Source organism: Lonchura striata, chromosome 22, assembly GCF_046129695.1.
Source record: "Lonchura striata isolate bLonStr1 chromosome 22, bLonStr1.mat, whole genome shotgun sequence".
Classification (NCBI taxonomy): domain Eukaryota; kingdom Metazoa; phylum Chordata; class Aves; order Passeriformes; family Estrildidae; genus Lonchura; species Lonchura striata.
In genome coordinates this window covers 5,152,482-5,172,108 of record NC_134624.1, presented here as the reverse complement: position 1 = coordinate 5,172,108, position 19,627 = coordinate 5,152,482, and the positions used below count along the sequence as shown (strand labels likewise).

Here is a 19,627-nt window from a genome sequence, read left to right as displayed (position 1 = left end):
AGAGGTGCAGCGTGCCCAGATGATGGAAGAGAAATCCAACCTTGGATTTGCTCCCCCAAGGTTTCTGGACTGAGGAACCTCCAGAGACAGGCCTTGCTCCTGCTCTGAACAGCAGGGAGCGGATCTGCATCCTGTCCCTGGTGTGGGGATAGTCACTACTCGGCCCAGATGGAAAGATGGACATCAAATCACAGATTCCCAGACTGCTTTGTGTTGGAAGGGACATTAAAACCCACCCAGTGCCACCCCCTGTCACGGGCAGGGACAACTTCCACTATCCCAAGATGCTCCAAGCCTTGTCCAACCTGGCCCTGGACACTTCCAGGAATCCAGAGGCTGCACAGCTGCTCTGGGCACCTGTGCCTATGTCACACCATGATGACTGGATTTGTTTTTTAACTCCAGGCCAGAAAGTCTGACCTTGGATCAGAAGTTACATTCTTCCAGGAGTTACCAAATGCATCTTCCTCACCAACATTTCCAACCACCTCAGGGCTCTTTGTTGCACTCCTGTAGTGGGAAGGGATGCTCTGCTCTGCCAGGTAGGACATGAATTAAGGGGACGTCAAATACAGTTTGGTGAGGACAACGGCCTTGTGCAGTGCCCATCACTGCTGCACCCCTGAGGCACTTGTTGGACAGGGACAAAGTGAGAAGCTGTTACATACTGTTGTTGGCATTATTTCTTTGGAGCTGTGGTTTCCACTTTTCTTCAACCATGGGGAGAGGTGACCTGGGCTGCTGGCTGGAAGCAATGTTGTTCTCATTGTCAGCTGTGAGGCAAGAGACAGGGAGGGATTAAAAAGCACAAAATAATGCTTAAAGCACAAAGAAGCAGAAACTACTCAACTGCTCAGCATTTACGTAGAGGTCCTTTAACTAAGGGGACAACAACCCACCACACTCTCTGTGGCTTTTAGGCAGCTTTCAGTGAGCTCACACAGCACCCTCAGGGACCTTGAAACTGTCTTTGGACTCACAACCTATCACTTCCCAAAATGTGGCTGAAATGTGCCACGTGTCTTTCTGTGCACCAGGGACATTGATGCCATCAGCACACCCTGAGGAATGTCTCCTCAGGAGCTGAAGCTGCACACCACGAGGAATGGAAGCTCAGCCTGACTTGGGCCATACATTTGCTTTCCAAAATGAGGTGGAACAGACACTGATCCTTCTGTTCCCTCCCTGCCTCTTCCTGCACTGCAGGTGGCTGCCCTGTTCTCTCTGGGGAGCACTTTGGTTTTCAAGCTGTGCTCAGCTCCTCTGGATCTAAGGGTCTCACTGCAAACTTCACATCTGGTTTCTTCCCCTTGAAGAGCAAGGCTCCATCTCCTCTGGGGCTCTCACTGCTGCCTCAGGCTGTAAACACAAAGCCAAAGTCTCTGGAGTGTGGACCAAAGACCTTCCCACCCTGAGGCTGCAGACACCATGTGCCCCCAAAGTCTTTGTGTTTGTGCCCCCATTTCTGTGTATGTAACTGGGTGAAACATTTTGGCTGCCAGTCTGATGGGATCTTACAAGAAAATGCAAGCAAGATCAGTAAAGTCTGTATTGTATCCATGTTTTCCTCTCCTGTGCCCCAAGAATTTCTCCCCACCCTCCAGAGGAAATTTTCTAGTTCTTAGTGTGCTTCAGTACGAAATGGTGCTGTGGAACAGGCAGTGAAGGAACAGTGCACAATGAAATGGGCTGGAAGAAGAAGCAGAAAGATGGAGAGACTGATGACCAGGCTGAGCAGGATGGAAACAAAACCAAGGAAAGCAGAACAGAACATTTGCTCATCACAGCTGGACTCATCACACCTAATTCTGGACACCTGTCAGACACACCTCTCTTTGAGGTGGTCCATTAGGGCTCCTTTTACACTCAGGGGTGCCACTCGTTCACCCAGGCAGAATTGGATCCTCTCCTAGAGTGAGAACCACCATGGTGAGAACCACCTGAACTCACCTGAAGTCACTGACTCTGCAGTGATTTTACAGGGAGTGCAAACTGCCCAGCTCTGGGCAGAAAACCCCGAGTTGGAGCAGTGCCTTGAGGCACCCACAGCTCTGCCAGGCTGCTCTGGGACGCCAGCAGGACACACAGGACAGGGCAGAGCTGCTCTCCTCCATGTGAGCCAGCAACCTGGGAGAGCAGGGAGAGCAGCAGGGCTGTGATGGAGCTCCAGTGCTCTCCTCCTTACCAGTCCTCTCCAGTGTGAGCAGCTCTGCCCTCCACTGCCAGGCACTCCAGACCTGCCCATCAACAGGTACAGGCTGCTCAGCCACCTGTGGGCACTCCACTGGCACAGGCTGGGCCAATCCCTCAGAGCAATCCAGGACACGACCCAGGACAGCCTCTGGCACTGCCTGGGGCCTGTGTGTGCCCGGGGAGCTCCCTGGCCATGCTGGGTACCCAGGGAGTGCTGCCATGCCCAGGCTGCAGCCACAGGTTGGCTCTGCAGGTGTGCAGAGATGTGAAGAGCACGAGGTGCCTCAGAGGGCACCAGTGACCAGGTGTGACACATCACCTTTCCCCCAGCATCTGCCAGAATAATTGCTCTTGAGCCAATGTCACCAGTGTCCTCGACTCCACACATCTGTGGTGGGTAAAGGAAAATGCTGGATGTTGCCTACTAACTTTGCTCATGGTTCAGGTCCTCCTTATCTTGCTGAGGGATGGATAGGGGGAGAAACCCCCTGCACTTCCTCATCATAACTCTTTTATCTATTTCCTAATAATAGGGGATTTATTATATACAAATATCTGCTGGCATTCAGTGTGGCATTAATGAGATCTGTACATTTCAGCCTCATCTTCCTTATCAGGCAGTCTGTGAACCATACAGATCATGGTTCTTAATTTTTCTTCATGCCTCCAATCCTTTAATCCAGGTTCAGCCTAGTCCTCTTTTTGTTTTTTTTAGGCCTAGATTGTAGGAAGGGCATTATATGGCAGCACTCGACCTGAACAAAGTACTCTAAAGGGAGTCAAAGCTGTATATTGTTCAGTGTAATTACAGAACAAATTCCTCTGCCTGGTGTTCTGCTGTTCTATTTCTGCCTTTCAGCACCCAATTTACATTCTAATTGCTTCTCCTCACTGTGTAACTGCTTTATGAAGCTATAATCTCTCCTTATTACCTTCCAGCCTCTGGGCTCAGCCCTCTGAATGACTCAAGAGCCAGTATGTCCCTGATTTTGCTTCTGGAGGCCAGCAGCACGTTCCCTGGCTTCTGTCCCTCATGAGAAGGGTCCAGGGGAGGCAGCACAACCACTGGAAGAGATCAGCCTTTTGCATTAGACAGGACAAACCAAACTGGGCTGCTGAACACATGAACTGAGGGAGCATTTGATCCATACTGACTTCTTGGCTCTCTGCACCCTCGTTATGAAATATTCCTGACCAGGGACAAACCACTGCCATGCCTGAATCCCCAGTCCCTGTATCCTGTGCCACCAGTTCTGCTGACCACTGCAAGGTCCCTGCACTCCCAGACTTCAGAGATGTTGGAGCAATGCTGTTTCTTGGATATGGAAATCCCAGAATCCCAGACTTGTTTAGGCTGGAAAAGACCTCCAAGATCATCCAGTCCAGCCATCAGCCCAGCCCAACACCACATTCCCCACTAAGCCATGTCCCCAAATGCCACATCCACGTGTTCTCTGAGCACTCCCAGGGATGGTGACTCCACCCCAAGCTCAGGGTGCTTGAGAACCTTTCTAATGTAAACCTCCCCTGGAACAACCTGAGGCCATCTCCTCTTGCCCTTGTCAGTTGTTCCCTGTGAAAAGTCACGGATTGTCGCCTCACCACAACCTCCTGCCAGCCTGAAGGCAACAAAGTGCTGCCAGGGCACCTGCAGGCCCTGAGTGCCCTCAGTGCTGTCTGCTGACACAGAACCCCAGAGCTGGACACCCACCAACGCTGGCCACGGTGCTCCTGCCTCTGTTTTGGCTTTGCCCTCATCACACAGCAGCAAACGTCAGCGCCACCCCAGCTGCACACGGGGAGGGAGGGAGGGGAAGAGTGAGCACAGGGCTGCCGTGCCCCGAGAGGGCACAGGAGGGGACAGTGGCTCACACAGGGCACAGCCTCGGTGGCACTGCAGAAAGCAGCTGAAGAAGACACGGACACCCTCGCTGTCACTGCACCAGTGAGACTTCAGGAGGAGGCAGCCAGGCAGAGGATGGGACTTGCAAACACAGCAGGGAACAATGAGAAAACAGAGTTTACCAAGAGACTCCTGAGCTGGGCAGAGGGGATTTACCCATCCACTGATGTGACAGGACCCCAGTCACAGATACTGCTCCCTCCACCCTGTTCTCTGGCCAAAGTAACCCAGGTGAACAACCACAGGATCACAGACTGGTTTGGGTGGGAAGGGACCTTAAAGCCCAGCCAGTCCCACCCTTGCCATGGCAGGGACACCTTCCACTGTCCCAGGCTGCTCCAAGCCCCAATGTCCAACCTGGCCTGGGACACTTCCAGGGATCCAGGGGCAGCCACAGCTTCCCTGGGCACCCTGTGCCAGGGCCTGCCCACCCTCACCCAGAGCCCTCAGCACTACACCCATGGGTCATTTGTAAAGAAGAAACAAGGAGGAAGCTGCAGGTAGCACTAGTTTAAAACATGCAACAGCTCAATCCTCAGTGAGCTGCCCCTGTCCCCTCAGCTCCTGTGCTTGGTGTCACCAGAGCTGTAACTCAAAACGCTGCATTTCAGTACCAGAGCCCAGAGCAAGAACAGCACGGTCAGGACACAGCGTGGAGGCAGCAGAACTGCCATGGACAACCAGCAGGGACAGACCCACGGCCAGGGAGTGAGGGCAGCCCTGGCCTGAGCAGAGTCCTCTGCTCCTCAGGGTAACACAGAGTCCCACTACTGCACAGAACCCCCGTGCTCTACCAGAAACACCAACTCACACCTTCTGCCACAAAGCGCTCTCAAAGTCTCTGTGTGACATCACACAAATGATAAATAAAGCACCGCTGAACACACAAAACCTGCACTAAGATTTGCCAGCAGGAGCTGAAATGGAATAAAGGAACCTCATGGATGAAGAACTCAAGTGACACTATTAAAATTAGGACTAAAACTAAAATAGAGAGCAAGATAAGAATTTTGATTAACATTATTACAGAAAGGAAAATATGCTTTTCCTCAAGCCTCTTGTCCTCCCATCCCACTTTACTCAGAGCCTGCACTGCATTTTCATCTGCATCTCAACAGAGCAGCTATCTGTTGGAGAACACAGGTCTGTCAAAGGGGATTTAATTGTTCTTAAAACTGTGTTAGTTCACTTGAATTTTTATTCAAGAGGAAAAAAAAAAGAAAAAAAAACCTGCCAATATAAAATGAATGCTGTTTCTACATTTTTGAATATGTTGAGTGCTGTCTTTGAAGCAGATTTGGCTTTGAAATTTTAAGATCATCTCTTATGTATCAAGACAGGAAACAAAAACAGTGACTTAGAAACAAAGCACTGGAATGACTCTTAAGAATTCTCATTTGTAGTTAGCTGAGAGGGAGCTGAACACAGCTGCTGAAATGGCAAATTCTTCTTTTCAGAACATATTTCAGTCCTTTGCAGAACTCCAGGAGACACAGGCACAGGACAGGACTTGTGTGGGCAAAGGCTCTGCTGCCTTGCTCCATGAGAGCCACCCCTTTGGCACGAGGGGGGATTTAACCTGCTGTAGGAGCTTATGCAATGAAGAGTCTCTGGCTAGCTCTGGATAAAGGCAATGAACAGTGTGATGGACTCTGAGCTAGCATGGCACATCCCCTCTCTCCCTGCAGAAAGGAGCAATATTTACAATATACCCTGAGCCTATGTGCTCCAGCCTTTGAGGGATGACTGTGCTTGTTGCAGGTGAAATGACTGGGGCTGTGGGAATGGGGAGCACTGGGAACCCTACAGACACACATTGGGGTCAGCACCAGGCAGCAGCACAGAATTTAATTCTCTGCTTGCAGTCGAAGTGCCCAGCTTACCTGCGTGGGACTGCATGTGCTCCAGGAGATTGTTATAAAACTGGAACTGGATTCCACAAGCTCCACAGGTGTAAGGCTCTGTTTGGGAGAAATCAGTTCAGAAGAATTACACAGAGTCTGCAGGGAAGCAGCACAGGTGCATACCTCAGTGTGTAAGCTGTGGGCACAGCGGCTCCGCAGGGAGCGGGGCAGGGCCCGGGCACGGCTCTGCCCCTGGGCTGGGCTGGGCTGGGCACCTCCTGTTGCTGCCCTTCACTGCCAGGGCACAGGAGAGCACTACAGCAAGCACCTGCTGTGTGTGTGGGCATCTCAGGGACCTGCACAAGGCTTTCTCCAGGAGTTGCCCACTGGCCAGGCTCTGCTGGCCCAGGCTGCTGCAGCCTGCCTTGAGTGTATTCCTGCTGGTTTTGTGCCTGTGATTAAAGCCTGGTGGACTCATCTTCCATCCAGTTCTGTCTGATTCCAGTGTCTGCTGCCTTTCCTGAGTGAGACAAGGAGCACTGGCTTGTGACAAGTGCTGTAGTCAGAGGCTGGAGCAGTGCCACGGGGAACTCAGCCGGGGCTTTGTGGCTGTCACCAAGTGCAGTGGGACCAGGGACTGGTGGGTGCCACAGGGCTGGGTGGCAGCAGGATGCCAGGGAAGCAGAGGTGAAGGACAGGAAGCACAGGAACCAGGCCTGTGCCTGAAGGCTGAGAGCAGAGCAGGGGAGCCACGTGCCAGAGCAATATGGACGAGCTGGAGTGAGGAAAGGGCTGGGTGCAGAGCTCCCTCGTGAGCTGAAATACACATTTAGCCCTGTTTTAAGTTGAAAGTGCATTTCTTCCACTGAATCAACCTAAAAGCAAATGTTTCCAGTTGCCTGTCTAAACAGTATCAGTAGAGTGCATTGGTTGACAGATGTGATCTCAAACTACAGTGCTGAAATTTGGGTACACTGGAATTTGCTTCTGTCCCTGCAGCCACACCAGCACTGCCACCTCTCACTGGGGCATTTTGTCCTGGAGCAGCAGAGCGGAACAAACACATGCCATACCAACAATTTTGGATACAAATGCCTGGCACAGACACGGAGCAGGGTCTATTGCTACAATATTTCAGAAGTCTAGCTCTGAGTTGGAAGAGAAAAACGTATTTTGTATCAAGGAATAAGCAGAAGCAACAGCACCCAGGAAAAGGAACCAAAACCCAGGGGAGCACAAGGCTGCCTATACCTTGTGAGAAGTCTATCTCAGGGAGCAAACCCCAGAATCCACCTCAAGGCTACAGAAATCAGTGAGGAAAAACATAAAAGAGAGCACGAGCAAGTCTGTGTAAGCTGTACTTTTACACTGTGAGGTTAAACCTTTCCCACAGAACGTACAGCCTCTGGAATGATGGAGCCAACTCTGCCTGGAGTTGTGCTCAATGCTTTCACTCACTGTGTCTGCTTGTGATGCTACTCCTGGAAGTATGGAAGTTTGGAAATTCGGTACTTAAGTAACAGTGCTTGTGGAAAAAAGAGAAGACTCGCACAGCTGAGTGGCACACAGGGATTTTAGTCCTTGGGAATTAACAGGGACTGGCTGTGTCTTCTGAAATCATCAGTAGTGTGGTGGTACAATGCAATCTAATTGTTCAGACTTATTTTTAATTGTCAGAGAGAAGGCTCCCTGTGGGTCCAGACCATCCCTCTTGGGCTTGTATTTCAATGCCAAAGCCCTGTGTTACACAGACACACCTGTGCCTCTGCTGGAGCCCAGCCTGCTCAGACGGAAACCTCAAACTGAGGGGGTCTGACTGCTCCTTCAAGGGTCAAAATTAACATGAGAATAATCCAATGAAAGCAGGCACACTTCTGAGAGCCTGCTGACTGCTGCTGACAGCTCGGAAGAGCTGTGACCCTGTCTCTGCCCCTCTGCTCTGCTGGAGAACAGATGCTGCTGTACCTCAGTGCTGCAGCAAGCTGCCAGCTGCAGGTGTCACCCTGCAGTCCCCTGGGCACTGCCAGCCCTGTGTGCCACTCTCACCTCAGCAGCCAGCTGCACTCCCTTCTGCCAGCCCTGTGTGCCACTCTCACCTCAGCAGCCAGCTGCACTCCCTTCTGCCAGTCCTGTGTGCCACTCTCACCTCAGCAGCCAGCTGCACTCCCTTCTGCCAGCCCTGCCTGCAGTGCAGAGGAGCAGGCAGTGGGGCAAGCCCCGCTCACCACTGCGGTCCCAGGGCCCTTCTCTGCCCCCACACAAGCCCCCAGCTGCCCTGGGAGCAGCTGCACAGCACAGCACAGCTCAGCACAGCTCAGCACAGCTCAGCTCAGCTCAGCTCAGCACAGCTCAGCTCAGCTCAGCACAGCACAGCTCAGCACAGCACAGCACAGCTCAGCACAGCACAGCTCAGCACAGCTCAGCACAGCTCAGCTCAGCACAGCACAGCTCAGCTCAGCTCAGCTCAGCTCAGCACAGCTCAGCTCAGCACAGCACAGCTCAGCACAGCTCAGCACAGCTCAGCACAGCACAGCTCAGCACAGCTCAGCACAGCACAGCTCAGCTCAGCACAGCACAGCTCAGCACAGCTCAGCACAGCACAGCTCAGCTCAGCACAGCTCAGCACAGCACAGCTCAGCTCAGCACAGCTCAGCACAGCTCAGCACAGCACAGCACAGCACAGCTCAGTTCAGCTCAGCACAGCACAGCTCAGCTCAGCTCAGCACAGCACAGCTCAGCACAGCACAGCTCAGCTCAGCACAGCACAGCACAGCTCAGCACAGCACAGCACAGCTCAGCACAGCTCAGCTCAGCTCAGCTCAGCTCAGCTCAGCTCAGCACAGCTCAGCTCAGTTCAGCTCAGCTCAGCTCAGCTCAGCTCAGCACAGCTCAGCACAGCACAGCTCAGCACAGCACAGCTCAGCTCAGCTCAGCTCAGCACAGCACAGCTCAGCTCAGCTCAGCTCAGCTCAGCTCAGCTCAGCACAGCACAGCTCAGCTCAGCACAGCACAGCTCAGCTCAGCTCAGCTCAGCACAGCTCAGTTCAGCACAGCACAGCTCAGCTCAGCACAGCTCAGCACAGCACAGCACAGCTCAGCACAGCACAGCTCAGCACAGCTCAGCACAGCTCAGCACAGCTCAGCTCAGCACAGCTCAGCACAGCTCAGCACAGCACAGCTCAGCACAGCTCAGCTCAGCTCAGCACAGCTCAGCTCAGCACAGCTCAGCACAGCTCAGCACAGCTCAGCTCAGCACAGCTCAGCTCAGCTCAGCTCAGCTCAGCTCAGCACAGCTCAGCTCAGCTCAGCTCAGCTCAGCTCAGCTCAGCTCAGCACAGCTCAGCTCAGCTCAGCTCAGCTCAGCTCAGCTCAGCTCAGCTCAGCTCAGCTCAGCTCAGCTCTTCCCCAGCTCAGGTCCAGCCTCAGCAGCAGGCAGAGCCCCACATCAGCCAGCACTCTCCAAGCTGCACATTTCCCACACTCCTTTTGCTCTGTTTCACTCGTACTTCCTTCTCAGCTCACTTTGTCTCCCTGAGCTGCTTCACCTCCCTCCTCCTGTACTCTCAGCTATTTTATCAGCACAAACCTGTGCTATTTTTTTAGCTATCTCCTTGCCTGGCTCTCCCTCGCCCTGCCCAGTCTCTTCTGGGTCCTTCCATCTGCATCCAGCAGGCTGTGACCAGCAGGGTCTCCACAGCTCTTCATCTCAAGCTCCTCCCTTTGGTACCACAAATCTCTGGATGCTCAGTGCACTCAGTGAATTGGTAAAATCTCTCATTTGTGATTCTTCTCAGAGAAGTGTTGATTTTCTTCTCAGTTGCAAAAGATACCCCTTCTGTTCTACTACAGAAATGTCCAAATTTGGAAACAAAATCACCACCTATTTCAAAAGCTAATTTCATGTTCTGAAAATTCCAAAGCATTATCTAAATAATTCTGAGACAAAGACAGACACAAGTAAGTTTATCAAAAAAAGAAAAAAGAAAAAAAAAAAAAAAAAAAGAAAAAAGAGCCACATTAAAAATAAGCAAAAAATTTAAATACATCCAACAATTCCAAAGCATTACCGGGACCAGGGGAAGGGATGCTTGGGAGGATGTGCAGAATCCCCATGGGAATGAATGAACTGACTTCACTTCCCAGAGCTCTCTCAACCCTCATCCTTCTGAGCTTTCAGCTCCCGAGCCCCTCATGCTCCAAAGTGCAGAGCTGGGAACAGTCAGGCTGGCTGGAGGAAGGGTGGGATGTGCCAGGGCTAGAGGAGGAAGAGGGATCTGGAAGGTGGTGAGAAAAAAGAGGCAATCTGTATCCTAAACCAGGGAAAAGTCAGTTAACCTGGGCTGGTAATCCAGTAATTCCTCTTCCCTTTGATTTCTCTTGACCATGAACAGGAAAAGTTGCCCAAACTGCTCTGCATGTCCATCTGAGCCACACCTGTGCCCCATTCTCCTTCTCTCCTACCACTGCTGGACCTCTGCTTGTCCTTCCCCCTAGGAATTTCAGCTCTTCCTTACTCAGCCTTAGGGATCTTTTCTCCTTCAGGTGGGCTGAGCTCAGCAAAGGGCCCCAGGTCTCCTCTTTTGCTCTCTGTCTGTCTGCTCCCTGCTGCTGTGGCACAAGGGACGCTTGTCTGCCCACCTGAGCCCCCTGTGCTTGTGGAGGTGTTTTCTGAGAGCAGGTTTCAACCAGCAGCTGTTGAAACCTCTTCAGTGTCCTGGGCCACACAGAACTAATGCTCACATCTGGTTGCACAATTTAAAACATCTTTCCCCAAGGCTATAATTAGACACTTTTAGTAGTGCTTTACCCAGTGAGCAAGGCTCCAGAGCAAGGCAGCAGCTGTGTGAGGCAAGGCAGAGGAAAACCAGTGCCTGTGCTTAGGTTAAATAAATCACTCTAATTCCCATGTTAACTCTCATTGCCACATCTAAGCCAGGGAAAATAGCAGAGCTTGGTCTGAAGCCAGGAGTGAACAGGAGTTGAGAGCTTTAACAGAAAGTTTCAGCAAGTGCCCTGAGGTGCCTGTGCAGTGACAGACACCCAGCATGGTGTCACCATGGCTCAGCAGGGATAGCCCCCCAGGCTGCTCTTTCCTCAGCAGAAAAACCCACATTTCAACACTTCTGTCCACATCTTGGTGAAAACCAAATGGAGAACAACTGTGAGGAAAACTTCTCAGCATTTCCACCCAATGTTTCCATTGGCTTTAGCTTTACTAGCAGTGTAATTGCACCTTCCCTTTGACACAAACCCATGAGACAAGGCAGGCGAACCAGCAGCAGGCTCCTACAAAAACACCAGCACACCCACCAAATCAGTGGAAGTTTCTTGAAAACAGAACTTCTGTCATTTCCAGCCAGATCAAACAGTAAGAGGTAACAAGGTGCTCTGGAGTATGTTTGGAAAAAGGGAGTCCCAAATTCACCACCCTTGTCAAACATCTTGGCATTAATTGGATTTCTCTTCCTGCATGAGCTAGTGCTCTGAATAAAGCCCTTGCTTCCCCCTCAGGTTTGCAAGAGGAGGAAGAACACTTGTCCTCCTCCCCAGCACAGCCACGCTCAGGGTGTGGCACTCGGGGCTGGCTCACACACCAGGCTGGCACAGACCCCAGACCCCAATGCCAGGAACCAAACACACTGCAAGGCAAAGGAAGAAGCTCCACCTGCCAAAACTGAAGGCCACAGGGCAGGATCTCCAGCAGAGACCACCTGTCCACCCTTCCCAGCCCTGCTCACTCCCTGTTTCCAATCTCTGGCCACAGGAACTGGCTCTGTGCACGTGTTTACTGAGCTGAGCCCTGATGACAAGTTTTTCTGTGTGTAAATGAAACTTAAATATGGGTTCATTTTCAAATCTTGGTCTCAAAACACGCTCATAAAAAACTCCCTGAAGACTGAAGAATATGAAGTGATTTGGCAGCCCCGGACTGCACGGAATCCCCTGGAGGATTTCTGTTGCATTTAAATCTGACACCAGAGCCACAGAAATGATGCATTTTATTCTTTGACACCTGGACTCATAACAAAAAAGCATTTATTGATGAAAATTGCTCAGAGGGCAGGGCAGCAGGGCTGCAGGAGGGCAGTCCCTGCCTTCTGCACCACAGACATCCATCACACTTACTTTTTAAAAGCGGGAAAGGATTTGAAATCAGGGGACTTGCGGTTTCTGCAAAAAAGAAAGAGATTTAAATATTGAGACTGGCAGAGACCTCGCTGCATTCTACACAGCTCTGCCTATTTGCTCCCTGGTCCTTATCCCTACTCCACACTTCCAGAGTTATCCAGGGCGGGGCAGGATGGGAGCTCCATTTAACACAAAATCCAACATGTCCAACATGTCCATTTTCTCTCCCTTGCTCAATTTCTCATGGCCAGGGCTCTGCATCTTTCCTGTCCAGTTTAAAATGTCCAGAGATTTTAACACACACCCAATGCTGCAGCAATGGAAACAAGGGGGGAGGCCAGCAAAGAAAAGTCATGGGGCAAGAAACCCCTTAAAAAGGCTTTCTTTGGTGCTCCAGCTGCAAATTCCCAGTTTCACAATGCAGCTCCTTTAAACTAAAGCTGGGAGGGAAAACCGGCATGTTCCACTTTCCCTGGATGCCAAAGGAGAGAGTTCCTAAGCAGTGCAGTTACTTCAGGCTGAGAATGCACATTTCCTACACAGCACACCTTGCAGGTTGCCTTTCTGTAAGGTGTCACTGAAAACTGGGTGCTGGCTGCCCCTTGGACAAGCAGGATTTGTCTGCATCCAGCCCCAGTGCCCTGGAGCAAAGCAGTGATCCCAGCCCCTCAGACCATGTGTGGTTTCCTACAGTCCCCAGGTGAGGTCCTTTAGGGTCAGACCCCTGCAGAGGGGCAGAAATCATTAATTATTAATGTTAAATATTCAGTCATGGACTCAGAGCATTTCCAGAAGGGTCCCAGTCCAAGGCTGTGAGCTGGCACATTCCTGACTGAGGCACCCAGGGCTCTCTGACAGACTTGGCCTGGTTTTCTTGGAAGGAAAACCACCCTCAGGAACTGCATGTGTCAAGCACGGTGAGTCTTCCTGCTAAACAGCCACACGTGCTGAGAACCTGAGCTGCTGAAAAGGGCTCCAGGTGGCAGTGCCAGCTCGTAAGGAATGGAGATGAAGGCGTGGATGATGCTGGGCAAAGACAGGACTGGACAGTGCTGTGGAAAGGGGATGCATGGGAGACACCAGCTCAAATGGAATGCTGCTGATCACTTCACACATTGTGATCAGCCAGCTGTGCTCCAGCTGCTCCTGCAGCTGCTGAGCTCTGTACCTGGGGCAAGATCTTCACTGAAACAGGTCCCTAACCTGGTCCTGCTGAGCAGCTGAGCAGGGCAGGCTCCTCCAGGCACCTTTCTCTCTGTGTGCTGGGTCCCTGCTCTGAAATGCCTGCTCCCTCAGGGAACACACGTGCCCATGGTACTGCCCAGGGCTCCAAGCATTGCACGTCAGCTTCTGAGGGGCAAACCCCAACTTCACTGTCCCCTGAGAAGAGAATCTGACCTGGAGCAGGCACAGAGCCCAGCAGTGGCACTTAAAATAACCCAAGGAATTCTCAGAACCACCTCTGGCTGCTTTCCAGCCAGAAGTGCTAATACAGTGTCCTCATGCTGCTTGGCTTCCTACTCACATGGAGTTCACTGTCAGTATGAAACAGCAGTTCAGGTACTCAATACAACACTGGTTTATGTGAAGGAAGACTCTTAAGATTTTTCTGGTCTTCATATTTTTAATTGGAACATTTTTTTAATCCATGCATTGCCAGGTTCCTGTTACAGCACAGTCACTTCCACTAAAGCTACCTATCCAGGTAACAGTCATAGAAATGCCAGAGTTTGACTGATTAATGAATAAATCACCTTGCACTGGGGCTTTGTAATCTTTCCCTCCACAGATTCTCCAGGCAAAATGAGAGTTCAGGTTTTTCTGCCCACACTTTGTTCTCTCAGGGACTTTCCTGGCCCTGCCCTCCCCAGCCCCAGCCCAAGCCCAGTATCTGTGCTTGCAGACTGCAATCCTCAGCCCTATCCCTGGCTGTGTGTCCCAGTTCTGCTGAGTGCTCCTTGCCTCAGTGCTTTCATATGGATTGCCTCACTTCTTCCCTGCTGTCCCAAAGCTCTGGAGCAATTGGCAAGATATCACCCACAGAGACTGGCTGCTGAGTGGTTATTTTAACCCAGATGTATTTCTTCCTGTCTGCAAGTTGCCTGCTGAACAAGAGAAGTCTGGAACAGTTTAAATGAATGTGGCACCAGAAATAAACAGTTCATTCCTAGAAACCTCAATTCCACACAAATGCCCAGTGGACACAGTGACTTATTTATACAACCAAGCAAAGTGACAATTTCTCAGCTGAACCTCTCCCTGTGTGACTCTCATTCTCCTGGTAGGAACTGCACTCAGCTGCTGACCCTCCTTCTGGGCACAGCACTTCAGGCTGCTTTGAAAATGCAGCTCTGTGTGTTTGTGCAATTGTGCTGCCCCATCACCAGCACTCCCTGTGCTGTGCACAGAGTGGGAGCTCACAGAACAACTTCCTCTTCCCCTTTTCCTCACTCCTCAAATTTGGCTATTGGTTCTCTCAACTCCATGGAGACACGTAGCAGTCACAAACCAACCCCAGATGAGAAAGAGAATTACCAGATGAATGTTAATGGAAGTTGTCTTTGTGCTGACAGAGCCTGAGAGGCAGCTGGGTGCACCTCAGGAGGCAGAGGCACAGGGGCTGGCTGTGCTAATGTCTCACTGCAATCAGTAATCAAGAATTATTATGTCCCAAATACTAAAGCCGCACTCACCCACCAAAAATGCCATCCTAAAAGTGCTTTTTCCAGCAGAAACCCCCCCACAGATGGGCTGTGTGATGGCTGGACTACAGGGGGTGAACAAAAGGGGATGTATGGCCACACCAGGGAAGAAAGCTTGTGATTTCTGCAAATCTACATTTAAAATCTAAACCTGTGTCCTTTAAATCTCGACAACAGGGGATTCTCAGGCTTTTCCAATAATTTTTACTCTATATTAAATGTAGGAAATCAAATTTTTTTTGTCTCAATCTCATCTCAGCTTGGCACAAACTGATTCAAGAAAAGAAGACATTTCCATTGACCCTCTCCCCAGTCTGGAATAAACAGTGCTGGAAAGCAAAGCTTCCCTGTGTAAATAGGAGTGAAAAGTGCTGACATTTTTAAAACTCTAAATGCTAAAATCTGTTGCACTGGAAGTTCTTACAGTAGTAGTTCCCTAAAGCAGCAGATGAAATTGAGACATATTTATACAGCTTAAATCAACCTCGAAAGTTCAAAATATTTCCCAATTCCCTACATAATTTTAACTGTTGTCTTTCACACCGCAACATTGAGCAAATTCAGACTTCAACAAACACTGACAATTTCAATTAGATTTCCCCTTTGATGGCTGTATTTGAAGGTATTGAAACTAAAGAGCTTTTTTCCTCCTTTTTTGTTTTTCTTTTATGTCTTGGTTCTTACAATTCCCTTAATCTCTCTTGGCCTTCATTTCACAGAGGAGTGCCCAGAACAAGGGCTCAAGCTGCATTAGGCTGTAAACACTTGAGTTAGAGATGGTTCTTGTCCCTCAGGATGGTCACTGTCTGTGTCTGGAGTCAGAGGAATGGAGACCCCGGGGAGATCCCAAAGCCTGGGAGCCCTGTGGTGACAAAGGGCACCAGAGCAGGACCCAGCCCCAGCCAAAGGCTCCTCTCCTACCACACATGGATGAGAAGGCAGTAAGCTTCACTGTGGCACACAACACTCAGCTCAGCCCCTTTCTGGATATTTCCCTACCCATGCTCAGGCTGATCATCACTGCCTTCTACATTGCAGAAGCTAGCCTTGAAATATTGTCTCAAGGCCTCTTGAGAATTTAAAACCCCAGCATGTGTCAAAAGCTGGGAGAACAGCCCCCGCCAGGGAGGGTTCCCTTGAAAGCAGCTTTATGGCACCCTAAGGAATAACAGGTTCTGTTCATCCCAGTGAGCCAATTCCATGCTTCAGGATCAGGTCATGGCACTGCTTTCTGGACCTCCCTTAGCTCAGCAGTGGATGAACAGAAGCTCCGTGTGACTTGGGACCTCTGCTGCCTGTGCTCCCGAGCTGAAGGGAGCAATTGGAACATTTTAGCAGGATGCTATTTTTAAAGCACTGTGGAACTTCCACATTTCATCAAAATGCAAGTTCACGTGGCTGTGGAGACCCTTTCCATGAGTACAAAGAACACTCTCCAATCATAATGTGGATGACAGCTCGAGCCCTTCACCCACATGGGTATTCTCAGAGAGAAACTTAAAGTTTCTAACCAGGCAGAAGCCTGAGAAACTGTTGAGAAGAATGTAAATAAGGTTCTTTATCTCTCTTGTTGTTCACATTGTTTATAGTTAGGTTTTGCTACTGTACATCATTCACTGCACACCAACAGTTTGAGATGTTTTCACTTCAGGACCAATAGAGTTGGTCTGCACGAAGCTCTGTATAAAAGAGCAATGTATTTTAAAATAAACCAGTTATACTCTCAGCCTTCTGAACAGTCTGTTCATTCCTGCCCTGCCTCAACAGCATCACACCCACTCCCTGTCTCCATCCCACCCTGCTGGGAGACAAAGCTGGGACTCACATCAGGCCCAAAGCAGTGTTTGCCATGCTGCACAGTGCTGTTTTTTGGGCAGCCAGATGCCAGGTACCTGCACTCACTGTGACAAGAACTGGGGCTGTGTGCATAGGGAAGAGACATCTGAAATCCAACATTTTCCATTCTAGTTCCATTCTTATTCCCACTCAGGACTCCCTACAGCACTGCAGCCCCTGTATTTGAGGTGATTTTAGTTACTGACCTCCCTGTTCTGCCCCTCACTGCAGACACCAAGGGGTCTGTGCTGCAACAATCAGGATGGTGACACAGGGAAAAAGCAGAATGTCCCCAGCTGGGTGGCCTAAAAATCTTCTCCTGCTCTCTGGTATCTCTGTATCCAAGCCTGTGACACAAAACTCACACCCACAGACAGCAAGAGCCATCAGGCATTTAACCAGGCCAAGCCACAAAGCTCCTGGCTGCTCATCTGGGACCTACATTTACCTCCCAAACCTGGTGACTATTCCTTACAGCAGCAGTTTGGTGACAAGCAAACAGCAGATGGGAGTGGGAGGACAGAAGTGTCCATCCTTCTGTCATTGCCACCACCTGCTTCCCTGCCTGGGAGAAATCTGCTGGCTGGAGCACAAGAGAGGACAAGCCAATGGTGCCAGAATCACCCCAGAGTTCCCATCCCACATATGACACTGAGCCACACGGGGCATGTCCCACCCACTGAGACACAGCCATGGAAAGAAGGAAAAGGAGGAGGCAAGGACATGTCAGCTCTTCCAAAAGGCAGCTGCAGAGAGCTCTGCCTGGACAGCTGAGCACACAGAGCTCTCCAGGCCTCTCTGACCACCAGTGACATGCACGGTGACTGGTGATGCTCACCCAGGCTGCTGTTAGTGAGGCCACTGGGACTCCTGAGAATTGGAAGGAATAAGAGGAGAAATGGCTTGGTGCAAGGGCTGGAAAAGAGCACTGAATGGGACATGTGGGAAGCAGCACAAAAAATGAACCAAAGGGGGAAAACAAGACTGGGGAAGAAAAGAAGATGCAGGACAGAAAGGAAGGAAAAAGGGAAGAAGTTTATACATCCCCATGTACCAGCCTGCCTTGGAAGAGCATGTTAGCTGCCAAATGCAGAAAGCAATTACCTCCAACCAGAGCCCAACTTCCCTCAGATCAGTTCTGGGCAGCTCACTAGAGTTCCTCAGGTTTCCTGGCTCAATCAGAAGTCTAGGTGAGTACCTTGCAACTCCTCTGCAGCCTGCCAGGCCCTAGACTGAGCCACTAAAGTAAACTGACACTACACCTGGTGCAGACAGAAACATTCTTTACAAGGAAACAAGAGGAGCAAATCACATGAAACTTGCTACTTAGCTTGTAAGAATTTCTGGCTTTGCTTTGGTTTTTGCTGTGAACTTTCACTCATGTGCTTTAAATGTTGCAGCCCAGAAAGAAACAGATTGAGGAGGATGAGTGTGATGTGAGCTGGTAAAAGGAGATGGAAGAGTCTGGGAGATGTGTCACAGCAACAGTGGGTCAGTATTTAATAGTTCAGAAAGAACTGAAGTCTTGGACTGTTCAGTACAGCCACTGTTTGTGTTTCTTGTCAGTGTTTCCTGGACAGGCTCATCTCCCCTCCTGCAGAACTTGACAAGAACAGCCAGCAGGTTTCCAATGCAGCTTTCTTGGCTTCAGGAATGAGCTGTCTGATGGGAAGGAAGCTATTTCTGCCCTTCCTTTGTTGGCTGTACAGGGTTTGACAGGAATAACTTAGGTACAATCTCAGGCTGCTACTTTCCATGGGCTCCAGAGGAGTCAGGGCCCCAAGTAGTGTATTAGCATTTACAGATGTGCACTTTAAGGCTTTGAAACCCTTGAAAACACTGACAGTACCCACATAAGACAAGATACGAGCTGCTGAGGGGCCAGCGCCATGTCCAGGGCTGCAGCCAGGCTGGGAACTGTGGAGTTCAGTGACTACACTGCCTTGAGTCATGGCTGATAGCCACGCTGGGTTGACAGCCCAGGGCCTGGACAGCCCCAAGGACTCCTGACTGTCCAGAAGGAACTGGACTAAGGACCTGAAACAGAGACAAGCTCACCTGATAGGTTCTGCTTACACCTCTTTTCTTTAGGTTTTTCTGTCCCCGAATGACCAGCTGCAATTGTGGTGAATGATGGATTAGTACAGGATTTTTCTTCAAAACACAATACACAGTATTTTAGCAACAAACAACTTTTTTCCCATTCCCCATCACCCACTCTGCTACCACACATGGTTTTCCAACACCACATCCCTGCTTTTCAACATGGTTCCAAAAAGCCCCTTACTTGCTTCTGAGGCAGATAAAACCCCAACAGACACTGTTTAAGCTGCTCCAGGGAGATATCCCACCCCTTACCTGTCCATTCCAGCCAGAGGCACTGCCAACACCACATATTTTGCTTCTCTTGGATGGGGAATGGAGGGAGGCCAGGCTTTTATGCTGGCATGCTATTTATCTCTGCAGCAAGATGCTAAAATTACATTTCATCTGCTCTGTCACTTTTGCTCCAATTAGGGAGCACGGAGAATGGTAGTGGCCCACTGGAAAGCCAGGCAATACACAGGCAGGATAAAAACCTTGCAAAGAAAACTATAGCTGGTGGACCTGAACAAAATTGTTTAGGCCTCTGGTTATGTTCAGTCACTACCACATGGACTTAACACTGCAAGGAAACTGCACAAGTGGAGGGGATATTCATTCCTTCTAGCACATGTATTTTGGTCTCACATACACACATCTGATTCACTGTGACCTCCACACAGTGACTGCACAAACAGCTGGACACTGGTCACTGTGACATTTAAATAAACTGTCACATTCAGCATCACTGTAGCCTGCAAACTGCTCTTCTATCCAGTCCTCAAACTTCTGCTTGCAAATGTCTTTGCTCCACCAGGACTGCACTGATACACAGAAACAGCAGAAGTACTGCTTTATCTCCATCCATCCTTTCTCCACATCTTGGCTCCCCTCTGAAAAATCTATGCTCAAATACCTGGTCCTTGGCAGCAGGAATC

General features: G+C 50.2%; 1 protein-coding gene across 3 annotated transcripts in view; it reads right to left on the bottom strand.

Moving 5' to 3' along the window:
- ZNF618 (zinc finger protein 618) overlaps positions 1 to 19,627 on the bottom strand; it is a 150,474-nt gene that overhangs the window by 8,347 nt on the left and 122,500 nt on the right. For all 3 annotated transcript variants that reach the window (XM_077787855.1, XM_077787854.1, XM_077787856.1), the window contains exons 13-16: positions 18,666 to 18,722; positions 12,067 to 12,111; positions 5,980 to 6,057; positions 669 to 773 (exon numbers count right to left, since the gene is read on the bottom strand). In XM_077787855.1, coding sequence (XP_077643981.1) covers positions 669 to 773; positions 5,980 to 6,057; positions 12,067 to 12,111; positions 18,666 to 18,722 — 285 coding nt within the window. The remainder of the gene's footprint in view (positions 1 to 668; positions 774 to 5,979; positions 6,058 to 12,066; positions 12,112 to 18,665; positions 18,723 to 19,627) is intronic.